The 17080-nt window shown below is 35.3% G+C and overlaps 1 protein-coding gene across 3 annotated transcripts; it reads right to left on the reverse strand.

Moving 5' to 3' along the window:
• Positions 1-5657: 5657 nt before the first annotated feature.
• Positions 5658-10340, reverse strand: LOC130810320 (uncharacterized). 3 transcript variants are annotated; one of them, XR_009041029.1, is made up of 8 exons: positions 8219-8910; positions 7820-8083; positions 7341-7714; positions 7068-7253; positions 6838-6948; positions 6662-6746; positions 6452-6548; positions 5658-5952 (listed from the first exon to the last, which is right to left on the reverse strand). XR_009041029.1 is itself a non-coding variant. In XM_057676330.1 (7 exons), exons 2-5 carry the CDS (start codon positions 10126-10128, stop codon positions 9128-9130), a joined length of 618 nt encoding a protein of 205 aa, XP_057532313.1. In that variant the 5' UTR covers positions 10129-10132; positions 10208-10340; the 3' UTR covers positions 7730-8083; positions 8219-8914; positions 9003-9127. The 3 variants fall into 3 exon arrangements, 1 of the variants encoding a protein (XP_057532313.1); XR_009041028.1 differs by having other exon boundaries at positions 7341-7723; XM_057676330.1 differs by lacking the exons at positions 5658-5952; positions 6452-6548; positions 6662-6746; ... (1 more) ...; positions 7068-7253; positions 7341-7714 and adding exons at positions 9003-9140; positions 9230-9321; positions 9515-9721; positions 9823-10132; positions 10208-10340 and having other exon boundaries at positions 7730-8083; positions 8219-8914.
• Positions 10341-17080: the final 6740 nt, after the last annotated feature.

Here is a 17080-nt window from a genome sequence, read left to right on the forward strand (position 1 = left end):
AAATGATGGAATGACAAAATCCCGTAGGTTTTGAAAATGGTGAAAAAAATGTATTTTTGGAACATTTTTGGCTTTGAAATTAAGTTAAAAATACTTATACTATGTTATAAATTATGAAAATTGGTACCCGGGGGTTTTGACGCCTTCCGGACGCAACGGTGAAGTCGGACTTTCAATTTGACAGTTTTAAGTTGAGTTTCTGGACAGATTATATAGGCTGTCCTGTTTTGTGTATTTACCATGTTATAGTATGTGATGGATGTTCATGTTGTGTGTAGAATTCTAGGTATGGATGTGATTGTATATGTGTGTTATGGATGATTTGAGGAAAATGTGTATGTGTGCTTATTTCCCGAATACGATTGAACCTTGTAGGAAGTCGATTCGTGACCGGGAATTGATTAAGACGCTTGTGAGTTGGTTATCTTGCTTAAGGTATGTACACGCAGCGAAGTTCGCATTAGTCCGATGTATCATATAATAATGGTATACAAAAGTAAATCATGGATATATAGTACGAATAATGTTATCCTTCGAATAAATAATTTTTATACATTGTTTTGATAAGCAGAGGTAGTATGACCTCACTAACCTTAAAGTGGACGTAGTATGATGTCAATTGGTGGAAATGAATTACTCGCGGTATATGGGGGCATTATGAGCCACCGCGGGGGTATGCATACTTAACCATAGGCACCGAAGTAAGGCGAGTGTCTATGGTAGAGAGTTGCTTAGGGGTTAGCTCCCCCTAATGTATTGTCTCACTTATGGAGATTTGGAGTGTACCGGCAGTATGGCTGGATAGTACAGTAGTATGGCTGACTAATCTTTACATGAAAATAATAATTCTTAATAAGCATGATCGAAGCGTACGGTTCTGTGAATTGTCAGCTAATAAATTAAAACGATCTCTTGTGTTATTATTTATTTGATTTGCGACGTTTGCTGACGTGTACTTTTGGTCTTAACGACCCTGCGATGATGTTGTTTCCTATCTGGGCAATGATTAGCAGTAAGTTAAGTTGCAGGTTTGGGGAGTGAGGATTGACCCTTGAAGAAATAAATCATTATAATTTTCTAGTTGAGTTTGAAGAACATTTGGTTTTTATGAGGCGATTTTCGTTCTCAAGTTGTAATAAGTAGATTTAACTTTTCGTTCTTATCCGCTGCTAAGAATTTCTTATTATCTAGTAGTTCATAATAACGCTAATAGGAACTCGATCCGCACGTTTTTCCTTAACTTCAAAACCGTTTCCTAACATCCCGGTTTGACTCGGATTATAGTTGTCTCGTTTTTAAAAGGTCATCTTCTCTTTTCGTACGACCCGAGTTATTCCGAGATGTTACATTCTGCTTCTGATTCAGAACTTGAATCTAGATCATATGTGTTCGATCCAAAGTACCGTGCTCCCTGTTCCTCATCCTCACTTCCTGAAGCCATCAAACAGTAATGATGCACTCAATTTTTGTGGTTCTGGTTCAGATTCCGTTATGCTACTATTTTGTTATTGTGGAAGAAGATGAAGTTTGGTGATTCTGATTTCCTTGGTGTTAATGACAAAATCTTATATAAATTTAAACACAGAAATTGTAAGGTCTTTTTTTTTCAGATTATACATGTAATCTATGATTAGCTTCATTTAATTTCTCAATCCATTTACTTGTAAATTGGACAATATAAGTGGTAAAGTATGTATATGTAAGCTGATTTTAGTTTAGTTGCTTGAATGTTTTCCCTCCCTTTTTTAGAATACCCTCAAAAACTTTCCTAATTTGGAAAGTTTAGTGGCTTGGTTAATTCCACCCATTTGTACGGTTCTCTCTCATCTTCATTACATTAATATAATCAATTTTTTATAAGTTTATCTTTTGTTTAATTTTATTTTCTCTGTCATACTTCCAATACAATCATTACTTCACACTACAATCTAATTAAAATAATACTCACTACAATCAAAGATTTTATTTTTCTTAATATGTGTGAAAAACCCAAAGTGGACAAAGAAATAAGAATGGAGGGAGTATCTCTACCATTAAAATATTTTTGACTAGCATTTATTTATAGTTAAATTCATTAATTATATTGTTGACAATATTCAAAATTATAGAGATAATTAATATATATCCGTAAAAATTGAGTTTTTTTACTGTATAATATCTCTAGCTTTATTTTTTTCATATCATATGTTTGTATTTGTTGATGCTAAAAAACTGTGCACTGCACGAGTTTCTACACTAGTACTCTTAAATTGTATTGTATTTTTGATTTATAAGCTATAATAAGTCAAATATAATCATGTTTGATTCGTCTCAATACAAAGATTATTTTTTTATTTTTTAAAAGCAAATATTATTAATATCAACTTACGATAATTTTTAATAATGCACAATTGAAGATATTAATGATAATAATACATTAACAAATAAGGTGGTAAAATGAGACATTTAGACTGAATAAAAAGAGTATAAATTTAGGAATATTCTATATGGTAGCAACGTACCTTTGCAAAAGGCAGTGATAGCAAAACTTTTAAGAAAATTACACAAAAAGCATTGTTATTTTGAACTTTAAGTTACCGTAACATTAATGCCCCAAAAACGTTTCATTATACGTTCAGTTAAAAAATTTCGTTTTACCCTTGTCTTCTTTCCTTAAATCCAATAACTTTCACCATTTTCATTATCATTTTTTTCATCCATATTCTTCTTCCCATGGATTTCCTTTAACTATGTCTCCACATCTTTTGAATTAAAGAGTTAAGTGACTTCTTATTATGCTGCACAATTGGCAAGGGCATCAGATGCTTTATATGTAGATCCACCAAAGCCAAAGGTGTTACTTCACAAGCTAACATTGTGTTGTGCGACAGCGGAAGCAAAGATCGAAAACAATAATGAAACAATAAAGATTCAAACAAACAATAAAGAAAATCACACCGAGAAATTAACGTGGCTCACTATCAACGTGATAGCTACATCCACCGGCACCGAGAATAAACTTTTCACTATAAACCGGGAGATTACAAGATGAACATGAGAAACCACAACAATGGCTCTCCAAGATTTTTCTCTCTTAGTTTTCCTCACTTTATGTTTTGCATTGCATCTCCTTCTAATTCTAATTACATGGGGCCGTTATATAGTATACCTCATAATAAAAGGAAATTAGGGTTAAGAAAAAAAATCGTCAAAGACTAAGAGTAACCGGCCAAAAACGTGCCAAGAAACCGTCATTACGCGAGCCGCGAAACGGAGACAGAACCAACTTCCCGCCCTGCGGACTAGGACTGCTCTTTGACCCATTTCCTCTTAATCCCATGTAACGACTTGTTCGAGTCACTATATTTCAACAATCTCCACCTTGACGAGAACACGTAGTCAACCACTACCTCACCAAACCATAGTGAAGCAAAACCATTCTCAAGCCAAACCCGATGCAAAGCTCAAGCATAAGCCATACATCCCGACAAGTCTCCAACCAAGACCCATCCCGATAAGTCTTCAACAAAGACCCATCACATACTCGTTTCCAAGTATAACAACTCATAACGCTCAACTAGCATCACAAGTTCACTCATAATGCTCTATCTGCATCACGAGTACACAAGGCAAGCTCCACCTTGAGGTTGTCCACACCTCCACCTGTGAGCTCCTTCACACCGCCCCTAAGGCCTATGCTAATGAATCCAGCATAGTAAAGAGTCTACTAGGACTGTCAGACCATCCTACCTTCTTTACCTCTATCTTCATGTACGCGCATTCCGAATGAAATCTAACCACACTGTGCTTCTCCCGAACATCAAGTACCTGATCACTAAACACACAATCGTAGTACACAAAAGCCAACCAAGGTTGATCACAAAAAACCATCACCGAGATCAAGACATAATCAAACTCACCGAACACAACCCAAGCTTCAACCGATGTAACAAAGCACTTAATATCATTCCCGTACATAAGAAACACAACTGCTGATCCAAGCAAACCGTAGAGAGAACAATCTCTACCTGCCAGTGCCCCCACCCAGGTTGAGTCACAAACCTACAAATGACACTTCTGGCATGCACAAAACAAGCACACATCACATCATACTTCACACACCGAACCATTACTCTAGACATGTAGACCGACTTAGTCTCAAAATGAGAATTGAGCTAAGTAACACTACCAGTCCATACGACAGTTCCCACACTCTGCTCATACGTAAAGTCATAGCAAGCCACTGCGCCCGTTCACTATACTCTACTACGTGCTCATAAGTTGGAGGTCCAAGTGACTTTACAAAATTGGCTACCAACCTTGCCAATCCCACAAGGTTCAATGCATAACCTACCACACTTATAGAAACCAAAACAACACTCCCTACAACCAATCTATTAGACTTCTCGATAACACATATAGGCTTTTCTTGAAACCCTTTAGATTGGCGGAATGTTCCCTGTACTGACTCCTTTAAACTATCCACAGAGATAAAGATAGCACCAGAAATCACAGTCAGAGAGATACCTGGGGTAGCATCAACACCATCAATCTGGGGTCGAACAAAAATGGATGAGGAGTTAACCTCATACTCCACCTCAAACTCGGTACCCACCATAACCAGCTGCTACAAAATACACAGCAACACACCAAAGCCCTAATAAGACTCTAAATATGAGATAGCACGATACCTTATTGAGCCATACCACACACATACTGGGCACCTCTAATCCCGTGTGTAAACCCCGATTGAACAAATTAATCATGTATCTACTCAACAACCAAGTACTAGAGAGCATGCATAAGACTCTGCCTAACAAGGTCCAATTTGCTATTCCTGTAACACCGTCATGCAATGGTGTATCCCATAGGTATGATGCCACAAAATACCTAAAACACAGAACATAACAAATCCACAAAACGAACTATCCAAATGTAGCCAACTAACCATCTTATCATACAAGTGATCATGAGCATCAATGCTAAACTCACACCCGTGTTTTAACCCAAACACACAATGCTTGTCTTCCTCAAGGTAGACATCCTTGACACTTGTAAGACGATTCTCAATGGACAATTCCAGCCCTCTACTTTCACCCATATGACCATGCCTATCATAAATTGTCATCTCCTGGTGACAAGTAGAAGCACTAACAATAGAACTAAGCAGCGTAACACCCTGAAAGACATACAGGGATTTCACCTTGACACCCACTACTACAAAAAAGGGAAAAAAGAAGGCCTTAAATATGCCTAAGAGAACTCCTCAGGAGCGTTCTCCATGTCACAGTTCTCTTAGCCTAAGAGAACGCCCCTTTTTTAGTGTTTTCTTAAGTAAAATAAAAGAGAACATGTGGAACAAATATGCGTTCTCTTTTCTTCACATTAAAGAAAACTTGCACCTTATGGAGGTGTTCTTTTTACTACTTGTAAAAAAATCTACAACCCCACCAAAGAGAACACCTGCTTTATGGAGGTATTCTCTTTTCCCTTACCAAAGAAAACTAGCAATTACTGGAGGTGTTCTCTTTGCGCCTGCCAATAACTACTAATAATAAAGCCGTACAATTGCAATTTCCTTTTATTTTTAAACCACCATTTATATGACAAAAGACCTATATTAATAAATAAAAATACCAATACGATATAATTTGTTCAAATCCATATATACCATTAAATATACACGTTCATACATGCTATACCAAGAGCAAAAATTATAAACCATTTCATCATATAATTAGACTAGAATTCAACTATACAATTATCTTATTCCAAAAGTCAAATGTCATCAGAATTCTTCATGAATTCTAATCTTTAATAATTCCCATTGATATGATCTTATAACACATCATCCAAATCTTCTGCTTCCTTCTCCAATTTTTTTGGCCTATGTTTGACAACGTAAGAAATCCATAAATCTCGAACTTGATCAATGCTCTCTTGAGAATAAGGTGAAGGAGCACCAGGGGAAAACTGCAAGACATTAATAATACATTAAAATTTTACTAACGCAACTTATTGCAACAATATGTGTCAAATAAAAAAAATTTGAGCGAAAATTTCGGCAGAGTCTCCTTTGTATATAGGAAAACCCCTAAATTGGGAAACAATGAAATACATCATAATCTGTCTCAATAACTAATCAAATAAAATATTCCCAAAAAAATCAACTGCCCATAAATAAAATATGTCAAACAAATGTCAACTTTGAATCACACTCTCCCAATCTATAATACTTCTATCAGGGGTGATTTAGAGGCTTGTATGTAGTCAACTAACTCTACTTTTGGTAACCATCTTGTTGCTAGAAACATCACAACAACATGTAATCATAAGACCTATAAATTGCAGCCAAGAAAGAGAAGGTGAACATTGATGCCGAAAATCCAATTCATCAATATTATATCCAAATGTCATTGTGTTTCAATACCAATATCATAATGTTTGATATAAATTTTTGACGAATACTTACCTCCTCCAAAATCAATTGTTGCCTACTTTCAATAGTCTCAAGCATATAACGGCATACATAATATCCATAGTATTTGGCGTCTTGAGGTTGACGAGGACTATTACAAGAAATCAAAACAAACAAACGATGAAAAAATAATTAGAACATAGAATTTGTCATAAGTTTAGAACATGTCTAAACAATAAAAAAATTACTATAAAAGAACCTTACTTTTAGTTTGTTCCAACCAACTTTAGGATTCTTTTTAACTTTTTTGAGATCCTTTCAATGGACCATGCTAAACTTCACAAGCCCCCTTGTCATTTACATATAAAATGATTAAATAGATAGAACCTAAATAATATATCAAAGTAAAACCATTTACGATGCAATAGTATATTACTTACTCATAAATAATTTTACGAGCATTTTCACGCACTTTATTTTCCACACCAGCAGGATCTAGTCAATAAACCAATCCCTTCCATGGACTAATAATTACTAACATCCAATGCCGACTACACAAAGATAGCATTCATACTTGCTAATCAATATCACTAAAGGGGATTCTTTTAATGAAAAAAAAAACATTATTATAATAATATAAGACAACCACAAAAAAAATTTTGTCACTTACTTTTCGTAATAAGGTGCCATGAATAATTGGTTTTTGTTCTTAGCATTATTGCATGCGAAAATGCTAGCGAAGTAGTTAGATCGATCCTCTTCGATCTCTATTGGTGATAATGGAGAAAACATATTAGCATCACAAAAACCATACATTCCGGAGATATCTTCTTCTTGACAAAATTCACTCAAATACCTTGCAAATCATAAGAAAAATAAATTAATAAATATATTATAACTTTAAAAATAAAAAATAAAAAAAAAGGAGTTTTAAGTTACTGACTTCATAAAAATTGAAAGGTGCCCTACTCCTACTTCTCGTTGATAACATCAATCAAGCATGTCTATGCAATCAATGTCAACAGTATGCTTATTGCGGAACACATAGTCTGGTATTTCTATAGTGATTTGTTCTTCACTTTTTCTCATTGCTAAAGCTTCAAATTTAAAACTTTTTACCAAGTTTATGGTCAGCTTGGCACGATCTTTATCAGTGATTTGGTACTTCTGATTTGATGATGAAATTGATGAAGGTGATTTCAGAGATGGTGAGATGAGTTTGTTTCCATCATCTTGCTGTGCAGCTGCGTCCTTAGTTTGAAAATAGGATGAAGGTGAATTTTGAGATTTTGAGATGGAATTGTTTGCATCTTGCTTCTGTGCATCCTTAATTTGAAAACAAGGAGATAATAACAATTAGTTTGCAAAACATAATATGAATTATGTCTACAAACTTATACCATGCTACTAAGGAGTACTTACACTGGGAAATGGGAAAATGAAGTGACACGACCAAGGAATAAAAGATTTCTTAGCTTGACAAACTAGTGTCATTTCCTCATTAGGATATGGCAAAAGTGCACTAGGCTTGATATCCGTTTGAATATTGACTCGATAATGACCACTTGGCATAGGGGCCCTATGATTCTTCACAATTTCTATTGCTTTCGGTATATAAACCTGTGCCATGGCAACAATATCTATCCCTTCATTTCCCTCTAGCCCCAAGTAACAATCATTCCATCCCTATTCATCATGAAACATTTATAATCATATAAAGTTAGTAGTTTAAAATTATTATAAATTTAATCTATCATTATAATACAAAGTAACATATTTGTTTAATCTAAGTAAAACTCTCATGAATAAGGAAGGATATACCTCAATAAAAGGAGAAGTTTGAAAATTGTAAGGTATGGGTTGCGCTTCGGAATCAGGCAATTGAACAAATTATGGTTCACAATCATCAATGTTAGTATGACGATCTTTTATACCTGGTTCATGAACCTGTTCCTTTTCAAATCCATGCTCCTCACTATTATCATGCTCTTCATTTGTAATAAATTCTTTCCTTGCTTCATTGTCAACAATGTCACCACCACGACTAGTTACAAGTTCAGATTGCACATCTTGAACTCCTAAACTTGCAAATGGGATAAAACTTGATCCTTTTCCACCATTACCACTTTTTTCTTTTTGTGTAGTAGAATCACTAAGATGGGAATCAGACCCAAAATCCTTACCACCACCCATTCCCTGGCCAACACAATTACCAAATTTTGTCATGAAGTCACATAATTGCTCCTGATTCAATTGACAGCACGTCATTATAAAAGACATCATATAATTCTGCTTTTTCTCCGTGCCCATCATTTTTGTGTGCATACGATTGATTACAGAGTGTAATTCTTTAGGTGGTGCTGGTTTGTTGAAGCCAAAGTACTCCTTATTTGTTATGCCTGATCCAACGGCTCTTACACAACCACCATGCTCTTTTTTCGTAATAACTTTTGCTAAAATGTCATTTCTTCCTTCAGCAACTATCTCTCCGTTATTTTGTTGAGCTTCCAATGCTTGCTAACATCAACAAACAAAAATAAAATGCATTGTGAAAAATTGGTGTTGACATAACATTTAGCAAAATTGCAATGGGCTTAGCTCTTACAATTTCCTTAGCTATTGCTAAATCGGATGGATTCTTAAAGGTAATAACTTCGTCTTTCACATGAGAATGAGCTCTTATCCAAGTCCAATGCCTAGGAACTTGATCAACATGAACCCCTTGTTCATCTAGCTCTTTTTCCTACATTTGGAGAAAGTACTATTAAATAGTTTTTTGATTTCAACAAGTTAAATCAGCTTGTTTTTTTTGTTGATAAAAGTGAGACTTACAAGCTCTTTCTCAAAATGTTGATACCCAAGTCGCCCTCCTCGATAGCCAGATGTCTTCGAATTTGCCTTTTTCTATTAGTTTCGCTCAATTCCTTCGCCAAAAGTATAAATCACTTAATACAAATGACTATAAACTTCGTTATCAAATGGATTGAGTAAATTGTAGAAATAACACTAAAGTGGATCGAGTTGATTGTACAAAAAACACTAATCATCATGCATATTATTGTCAAATGCAATTTATCCTAAAGTTACTGTCATATATTCACTACAAAAAACACTAACCTTGAACTCCTTGGATGTACAATACTTGATGAATTTGTCCCAATCTATTTGAAGTATCCACGGATAATCCTTTGGTGGCTTTTCTCTTATGATGCCTATAGATCTATACAACCAATTCTTCCTTAATCTAGCTTTCCAGGCTCTCCAACGAGTTCCAGCTCGTGACAAAATCCAATTTTTACGATGTTCGAGTACCACAAACCCCTTCTGTAATATTCAAATTTAAAGAAACAATTATAACATGAAAATTGAAGGTTATAACAGTAATAAAATATTTCAAATAACATTATGAATATAATTATACTTACAGCTATGAATTCATACACTTCGTCAAGGAGTTGTTCCGGAAGATCATACCAGTCCTTGTAATTAATATTGACTCTTTCACGAGCAATAATACCTATGTATGAGTAGAAGGTAGTTTTGTGTTCACCACATGGAATTTCAGGTTTCTTAGTCCATTCCAACTGGATTTTCTGGCCTTCATGAATAGCCTTCCCTACCTTTGCAAGTACAGTACAACCCCCGCGATCACCATCATCACTATCACTCTCATCAGTGGTTGCATCACCACGTACTCGCTTAGCAGGTATAGATTTCTTCTTATTTGCCATTAGCCTACACATAGTAAAACGATTAGATAGAATTCGGGAAAAAAACATTAAGGATGATCTTTGTGTTCCTTTTTCTTACCAAATATAATTTGGATGTCTTTCACCTTTTCAAACACTTGTTCACCAATCAAGATCTTTGGACGTTTCTCAAATACTTGTTCTCCATTAAAAACCCTTTTTTTGCTTACGATAAGGATGATCTTCTGGAAGGTAGTGACGATATTCCATAAAAACCATTTTACTAGATGCTGATAACCACTTCCCTTCGGTACCATCATCACATGTAGGGCAAGCTGTTTTTCCTTTGACCGTATATCCTGAGAGATTGCCATAATCTGGATAATCTTGAATGGTAGTGAACAATAATGCCCGCAAATTGAAATTTTCGTTTCGATGTGCATCATAAACGTCTACACCTTTTTCCCACAACAATATCAAATCCTCAACTAGAGGAGTTAGGTACACATCGATGTCATTTCCTGGTTGCTTTGGCCAGAAATTATCATTGACAACATCATTTACTTTCCTTTCATGCACAACTCCGGAGGTAAGTTGTAAGTCACTAAAATTACCGGCCAAGTACTATGGGTGCTGCTAAGAGAGCCAAACGGATTCATACCATCAGTAGACAAGGCTAGGCGCTTAAAGTTCTCAAATTTATCATCAATAAACCTCCATTGAGGGGAGTCGGCTGGTAAGTTTCCCATCATCAAGTCGACCATTCTTATGCCATGTCAAATTTTTAGCATCCTCTGCATTTGAGAATAGTCTTTTAAATCTTGGTATGATTGGAAAGTACCATAAAACCTTAGCTGGCACTCCTTCCTTTTTCTTGTACCGTGAGGCATTGCATACCGGGCAAGTCTTCAACGATTCATGCTCATTTCTAAATAATATGCAATCTTTAGGACAAGCATGTATTTTTTCATATTGCAAACCCATTTTGCATAATATTTTTTTTTCGCCTCATAAGTTCCCTTAGGAAGGACATTATCATCAGGAAGTAACTCTTTCAAAAATTCAAGCAGTTGAGTAAAACTCTTATCACTCCAACCATTTCCCGCTTTCATATTATATAACCTAAGTACACTAGACAGTTTTGAATGCTTACTGCCAGCATACAGGGGTGTTTCAGAATCACGAACCAAACTCTCAAATATTTCTGGTTTTTCAAGAGCACTACTAGCAGCTTCACGTAACAGGTCATCTAGTCTATCACCCTCATCCATATAATCTTCCGGCACATCATGTCTAGTACTACTACTTGTTGAAGATATTTCCTTTGGTTCACCATGCCATATCCAACGGGTATATGTTCTATCAAATGCCCATTTATTTAAGTGTTTGAGAATTTCATCAACTCTATGATGCATTAAGTTATGACACATATAACACGGACAAGGTAATTTAGAACCCAATTGACTATTCTTAATAGCAAAGTTTACAAATTTTCTAACACCCACTAGATATTTAGGGTCACCCGGCTTTGTTGTTGATATCCAACTACGATCCATTTCTATGCACCAAAAAATTGTACACAATGTAAAGGAAAAGAAAAATATTCCATGATTATCTCATGCATTCATATAAACTACAAGAAGAATTAATTAACAAAGAAAAGGCATATGACTACTATGTTATCATGTCGGTCATTAGCTAGGTAATACTAGCTGCTAAGTTATGGCATGTTATAATTAGGCTAGAACAAACAATTCAATAAATAAACTTGAACAATTCATATTGTACAGATTGAAAAAACAATTGATATAAATAACCGATGCCAGAATTCTTGCTTTGAATTGAACAATTCATGAACAATTCAAGAATCTTACCTTAAGAAAGTCGACAATCGACACTACAAGAAAAGTCGTTTTTAGCAACAAAAAACGTTGTTGCCAAAAACCAGAGTTCGTGAATTTGTAACAAAAACTCCTTATTTCCATGACAATGAAGGAAAGTGTAACAAAAATATACATATTTAATAACCAAGCAAGTAGAAAAGGACATAAGTACAAGAACAAGCTACAATGATACATGCCCACATCGTATCTAGACATAAGTACAAGTACAAGGTTATCATCATCTTTGCTATTCAATTTCACGGATTAGATTTTGAGGCAAACAATACCAGAGGAAAACCTAATTGAAAACTGTATTCTATTCCACTGCCATTCAACAATCCAAATCCTAATTAATATGATATGAAATTAAGGTAGCACAATTCAATTAGGACATCAGAGATTGAAATGTTCAGCAAACAGAAAGCAATAAAAATGGAGCAAGCAATGAAGTTATCAGTAAACAATACTGCAAAACAATAAGAATGATTCCATCACAAACACAAGACCATTAAAGGTAATTACTACATCAGCACCATAGTTAGAGATTTACACACATGCAGATTTTACGAAAAAGATCTTATCAGGAGTAATGAAACCAAAAATGATACTCCCTTCGTCCCAAAATTGATGTGACATTTCAATTTTGGGGGATTTTTGTATTTTAATGATTAATTGCTGTTTTGTTTGCTTCAGAAACTTGATATTGTAATAATGTAGTGCAATGATCAGATTAAATAGGTTTGATTAATGAATTCAGAAGATCTTAGTTTCTTTGTTTTTTTAGTTTAAGTTTATGGGTTTAAATGGGGAAGGGAAATGATTGAGGAATGTGAATTTGCAAACTCTGCCAACATACTTTTGAATCAAACCCAATGTAGACTAACCTAGCCAAATTAGTACAAGAACAAGCAAATCTTATTTGCAAAAATAGCACTATTGCACTACATATCATTGCCTTTGACATAACATATCTGACATCGAATCAACCAGTACACAATCCACAAAAACAGGTTACCCCAGGCAAATTATCTCCAACCCACAAAAATTGCACAACATAAAGCAATTCAATCTACACCAAACTGGACATTTTACCAAGATAAATAGCAAAGATAAGCAAAATCACACTACCCACCAAACTGAAAGTTGAATTTTCTTCTACCTCAACAAATTTACAACGGATTACCAAAATTAAACAATTCCACCCACAAAAAAAAAATTAACCCAGCAAGATTAATACAAAACCCAACAAGATTAATATTAGGATTTAGGATAAAGAGTGAAAATACTTTAAACAAAATCAAAAATTATGATTTTTAGGGATTCTTCGATTCGATTCGAACAACCCACAGCCCATAGGGAAGCAGCAGCCAACAGTGCAGCACCGAGTTCGAGTGTCCGTCTGTGTTGGAGGAGCAGCCGGCGGTGGCGTGGTGCGGGAGTGCGGCAGCGAAGGTGGAGGAAGAGGTGTGTAGAGTTTTAACGGTTAGAGTTTAGTGTGAGAGCAAGAGAGGGAATTGAGAGGGAAATGGGAATTCGAGTGTTTCTGTGAGGGCGTGAGGCTATTACTCTTCTGTTTTCGAAATTTCTTTTTTTTTTCTTTTTAAAAAAATAAAAATTTCATATTCTTTGGGACAAAATAAATTTTCATATTATTTTCAATTTGGCGGTTTTTTGGTGTGAAATTTTTAAGGAAAATTAAGAGAATTTACTACTAGGAAATTAAGGAGTTCTCTTTGGTCAAATTGTGGGTCAAAGAGATTAACAAAGAGAACTGCTATGTTAAAACATTGTTTTCTTTGGTCTAAGAGATCTCTTTTCTATTTAGGAGTTCTCTTTATGCATGTTCCCTTTTAACAAAGAGAACTGCTATGTTAAAACATTGTTTTCTTTGGTCTGAGAGATCTCTTTTCTATTTAGGAGTTCTCTTTATGCATGTTCCCTTTTCCCTTTTTTGTAGTAGTGACCCTTAAGTATCAAATCCGAACCCTTAAAGAACTCACTTCCCCATTGCTAAACTCACCCTTGAGCCCCAAATCATCTAAGGTTCCAAGCGATATCAAGTTCTTCTCCAATGCAGGAACATGCCTCACCTTAGTCAAAGTAACCCTTCTCCCATCACTAGTCCAAAGTCTCATGGAACCAATACCTACTACTTCACATGGAGTACCGTTAGCAATCGTAACTGAAGCCCCAAATCAAGACTCATAAGTATCAAACCAATCTTGACGAGGACTCATATGGAACGAACTACCAGAATCAAGAATCCAGCTATCAACCAAATCACTAGACTCAACATAACTAATCAATGATAAATCTTCCACCGAATCATAGCTCTTGTTCTGTTTACTTTCGACTACTGTGGCATGAGATTTATTCTTTAATTCTGAACATTTAGATCTAAAATGTCCTGGTTCCTGACAATGATAACATATTATGGTCTTAGTGTTGCTAGACCCATCTCTACTATTACAAGTATCCGACCTAGCACCGTTACTATTGTTGCACCCCTTATTCTTTCTAGAATTTCTACCCGACCTAACAACTACCCGCTGCCATAATTCTCATTATTACCTGTCGCCTTTTGACGCAACTCCCTAGTATAAAGTGCTTCCTTCACTTCTTCTAGGGTCAACGAGTCTTTGCCAACCACAAAAGACTTCACAAAGTTCTCATAACTATTCGGTAGAGAAATAAGCAATATTAACGCTGCATCCTCATCATCTATCTTAACTTCTAAATTACGCAAATCTAGTAAAATAGAATTAAGATTTTCTAGATGATCCCTTAATGGCGTACCTGACTGCATCCTGAGGCTAAACAATCGCTGTTTCAGTAGCAATTTGTTGGTTAAAGATTTTGTCATGTACAGTGACTCCAATTTTAACCATAATTTTGCGGCCGTCTCCTGATCAGCAACCTCCGTGATGATATGATCATCAAGACTTCGTAAGATGGTAGAATGAGCCTTCTCTTCCATCACTACTACCTGTTCATCAGTCCATCCATCTCCAGATCCCAACGTAGATGTCACACTCTTTGGGATCAACGGACGCCAAATCTGCAACTGCTTTAATAACGCCTTCATCTTAATCTTCCATAGCCCAAAACTATTCTTTCCATTAAATTTATCAATCCTTATTGTAGAATCTCCTACCATTGTTTACTTCAAAAACTCTTCCTAGGATTAAACCTGAGCTCTTGATGCCAATTGTTGTGCGACAGCGGAAGCAAAGATCGAAAACAATAATGAAACAATAAAGATTCAAACAAACAATAAAGAAAATCACACCGAGAAATTAACGTGGTTCACTATCAACGTGATAACTACATCCACCGGCACCGAGAATAAACTTTTCACTATAAACCGGGAGATTACAAGATGAACACGAGAAACCACAACAATGGCTCTCCAAGCTTTTTCTCTCTTAATTTCCTCACTTTGTGTTTTGCATTGCATCCCCTTCTAATTCTAATTACATGAGGCTTTTATATAGTATACCTCATAATAAAAGGAAATTAGGGTTAAGAAAATACAAAAAACCGTCAAAGACTAAGAGTAATCGGCCAAAAACGTGCCAAGAAACCGTCATTACGCGATCCGTGTAAAACTACGCGAGCCGCGAAACGGAGACAGAACCAACTCCGCGCCCCGCAGACTGGGACATCATGTCCTCCGCCCCCCGCGGACTGCTCTTTGACCCATTTCCTCTTCATCCCATATAACGACTTGTTCGAGTCACTATATTTCAACACATTGTATCCACTTTGACCTTAGTCTTTACTCCTGTGCTCACATTTAATTCATCATCAACTTGTTCATCTCTACTAGCTTCAACATCCATACGGAGAATTAAATATTGTTAAGTTAGGCTGGACTTATTGTGAATGCCAGCATATTAACGAGGGGACACAAGTGCACACACTTCATAAGCCAAGGAGATATATACTATCCCAAAACCATATGGCAATGGGAAGAAGGTCTCTAATAGCTTATAAAGCGTGCACACCATTTTCAATTAATCGATGTGGGATAACTCATCCCAACAAATATTTAGAATTTTTTGAGGGAGTAAGGATTTTAATATGATGGATCATCAATCAAATAATTTTCGCTAACCTTTGCATAATCAAATGAGCTTCTTCAATCTTAAATAATACTCCCACAACTGCATTATTAATTCAGGTTACAATTTCTTGATTTTCGCTAACGTTCATTACGGTCATAGCAACTGGGATTTATTTTGGTTGTTGTGTAGACTTTGTATTCCCACCCCTCACAACTTCAATATACTTTTTTTTTCATCCCTTTTGGATTCACGTTTGATTTACGTGACTTTAGTTGCTATTTTTAACCCTTTTGCCTGTTCATCTTGTTTTGCATATTTAGCCTATGACACTGATAAACTACTTTCTCTTACCATGACATGTTTTAAGTTGGATATTACAGCCTCTACATCCCTCTTCCGTTCAAATTTAATGAAGTCAAACAAATCGAGTAAAGACTAAGGTCAAAGATATGGAGACATGGTTGAAGAAAATTTGTGATAAGAAAAAGATAGATGAAAGAAATGATAATGAAAATGGTGAAAGTTATTGGATTTTAAGGAAATAAGACAAGGGCAAAAATGAAATTTCACAACTTAACGTATAATCAAACGTTTTTTGTGCATTAATGTTACGGTAGCTTAAAGTTTAAAATTACAATGCTATTTTGTAGAATTTTTATTTAGATTTGCTACTATTAACCTTACGCAAAATTACGTTAGTACCATATAGAATATCCTTAAAATTTATAAATCACCTAAAATTTTACCCTTGGTTTAACCCATAATTTTTAACTAATAATTAATAATAATAATAGGGAAATTCCACATGATAGCATCCAGTTTTCATGAAATGCCAGTGGTAGCATTTTTATAATATTTTTCCACATGTTAGCATCCAGTTTATGCACTATCTAACTACCGTAGCATTTTCCGTTAAATTCTTGTTAATTTCCGTCTGATTTATCATTTTGTAAGATTTTTCCACATGGTAGCATCCAGTTTTTGCTCTCAAATATTTAATTCACCATTTTATCATTAAAGTTATCGATTAATTTATCAACGCCC

This window comes from Amaranthus tricolor, chromosome 4 (assembly GCF_026212465.1).
Source record: "Amaranthus tricolor cultivar Red isolate AtriRed21 chromosome 4, ASM2621246v1, whole genome shotgun sequence".
In the NCBI taxonomy this organism is placed as follows: domain Eukaryota; kingdom Viridiplantae; phylum Streptophyta; class Magnoliopsida; order Caryophyllales; family Amaranthaceae; genus Amaranthus; species Amaranthus tricolor.

Excerpts from the sequence above, each read along its gene's own strand:
- LOC130810320 (XM_057676330.1), bottom strand. The coding sequence starts at position 10,128 with ATGGCAAATAAGAAGAAATCTATACCTGCTAAGCGAGTACGTGGTGAT. Across the intron at positions 9,722-9,822 it reads AAGTGTATGAATTCATAGCT|AAGGGGTTTGTGGTACTCGA; the intron begins GTAAGTATAATT and ends TGAATATTACAG. Across the intron at positions 9,322-9,514 it reads GTACATCCAAGGAGTTCAAG|GAATTGAGCGAAACTAATAG; the intron begins GTTAGTGTTTTT and ends CTTTTGGCGAAG.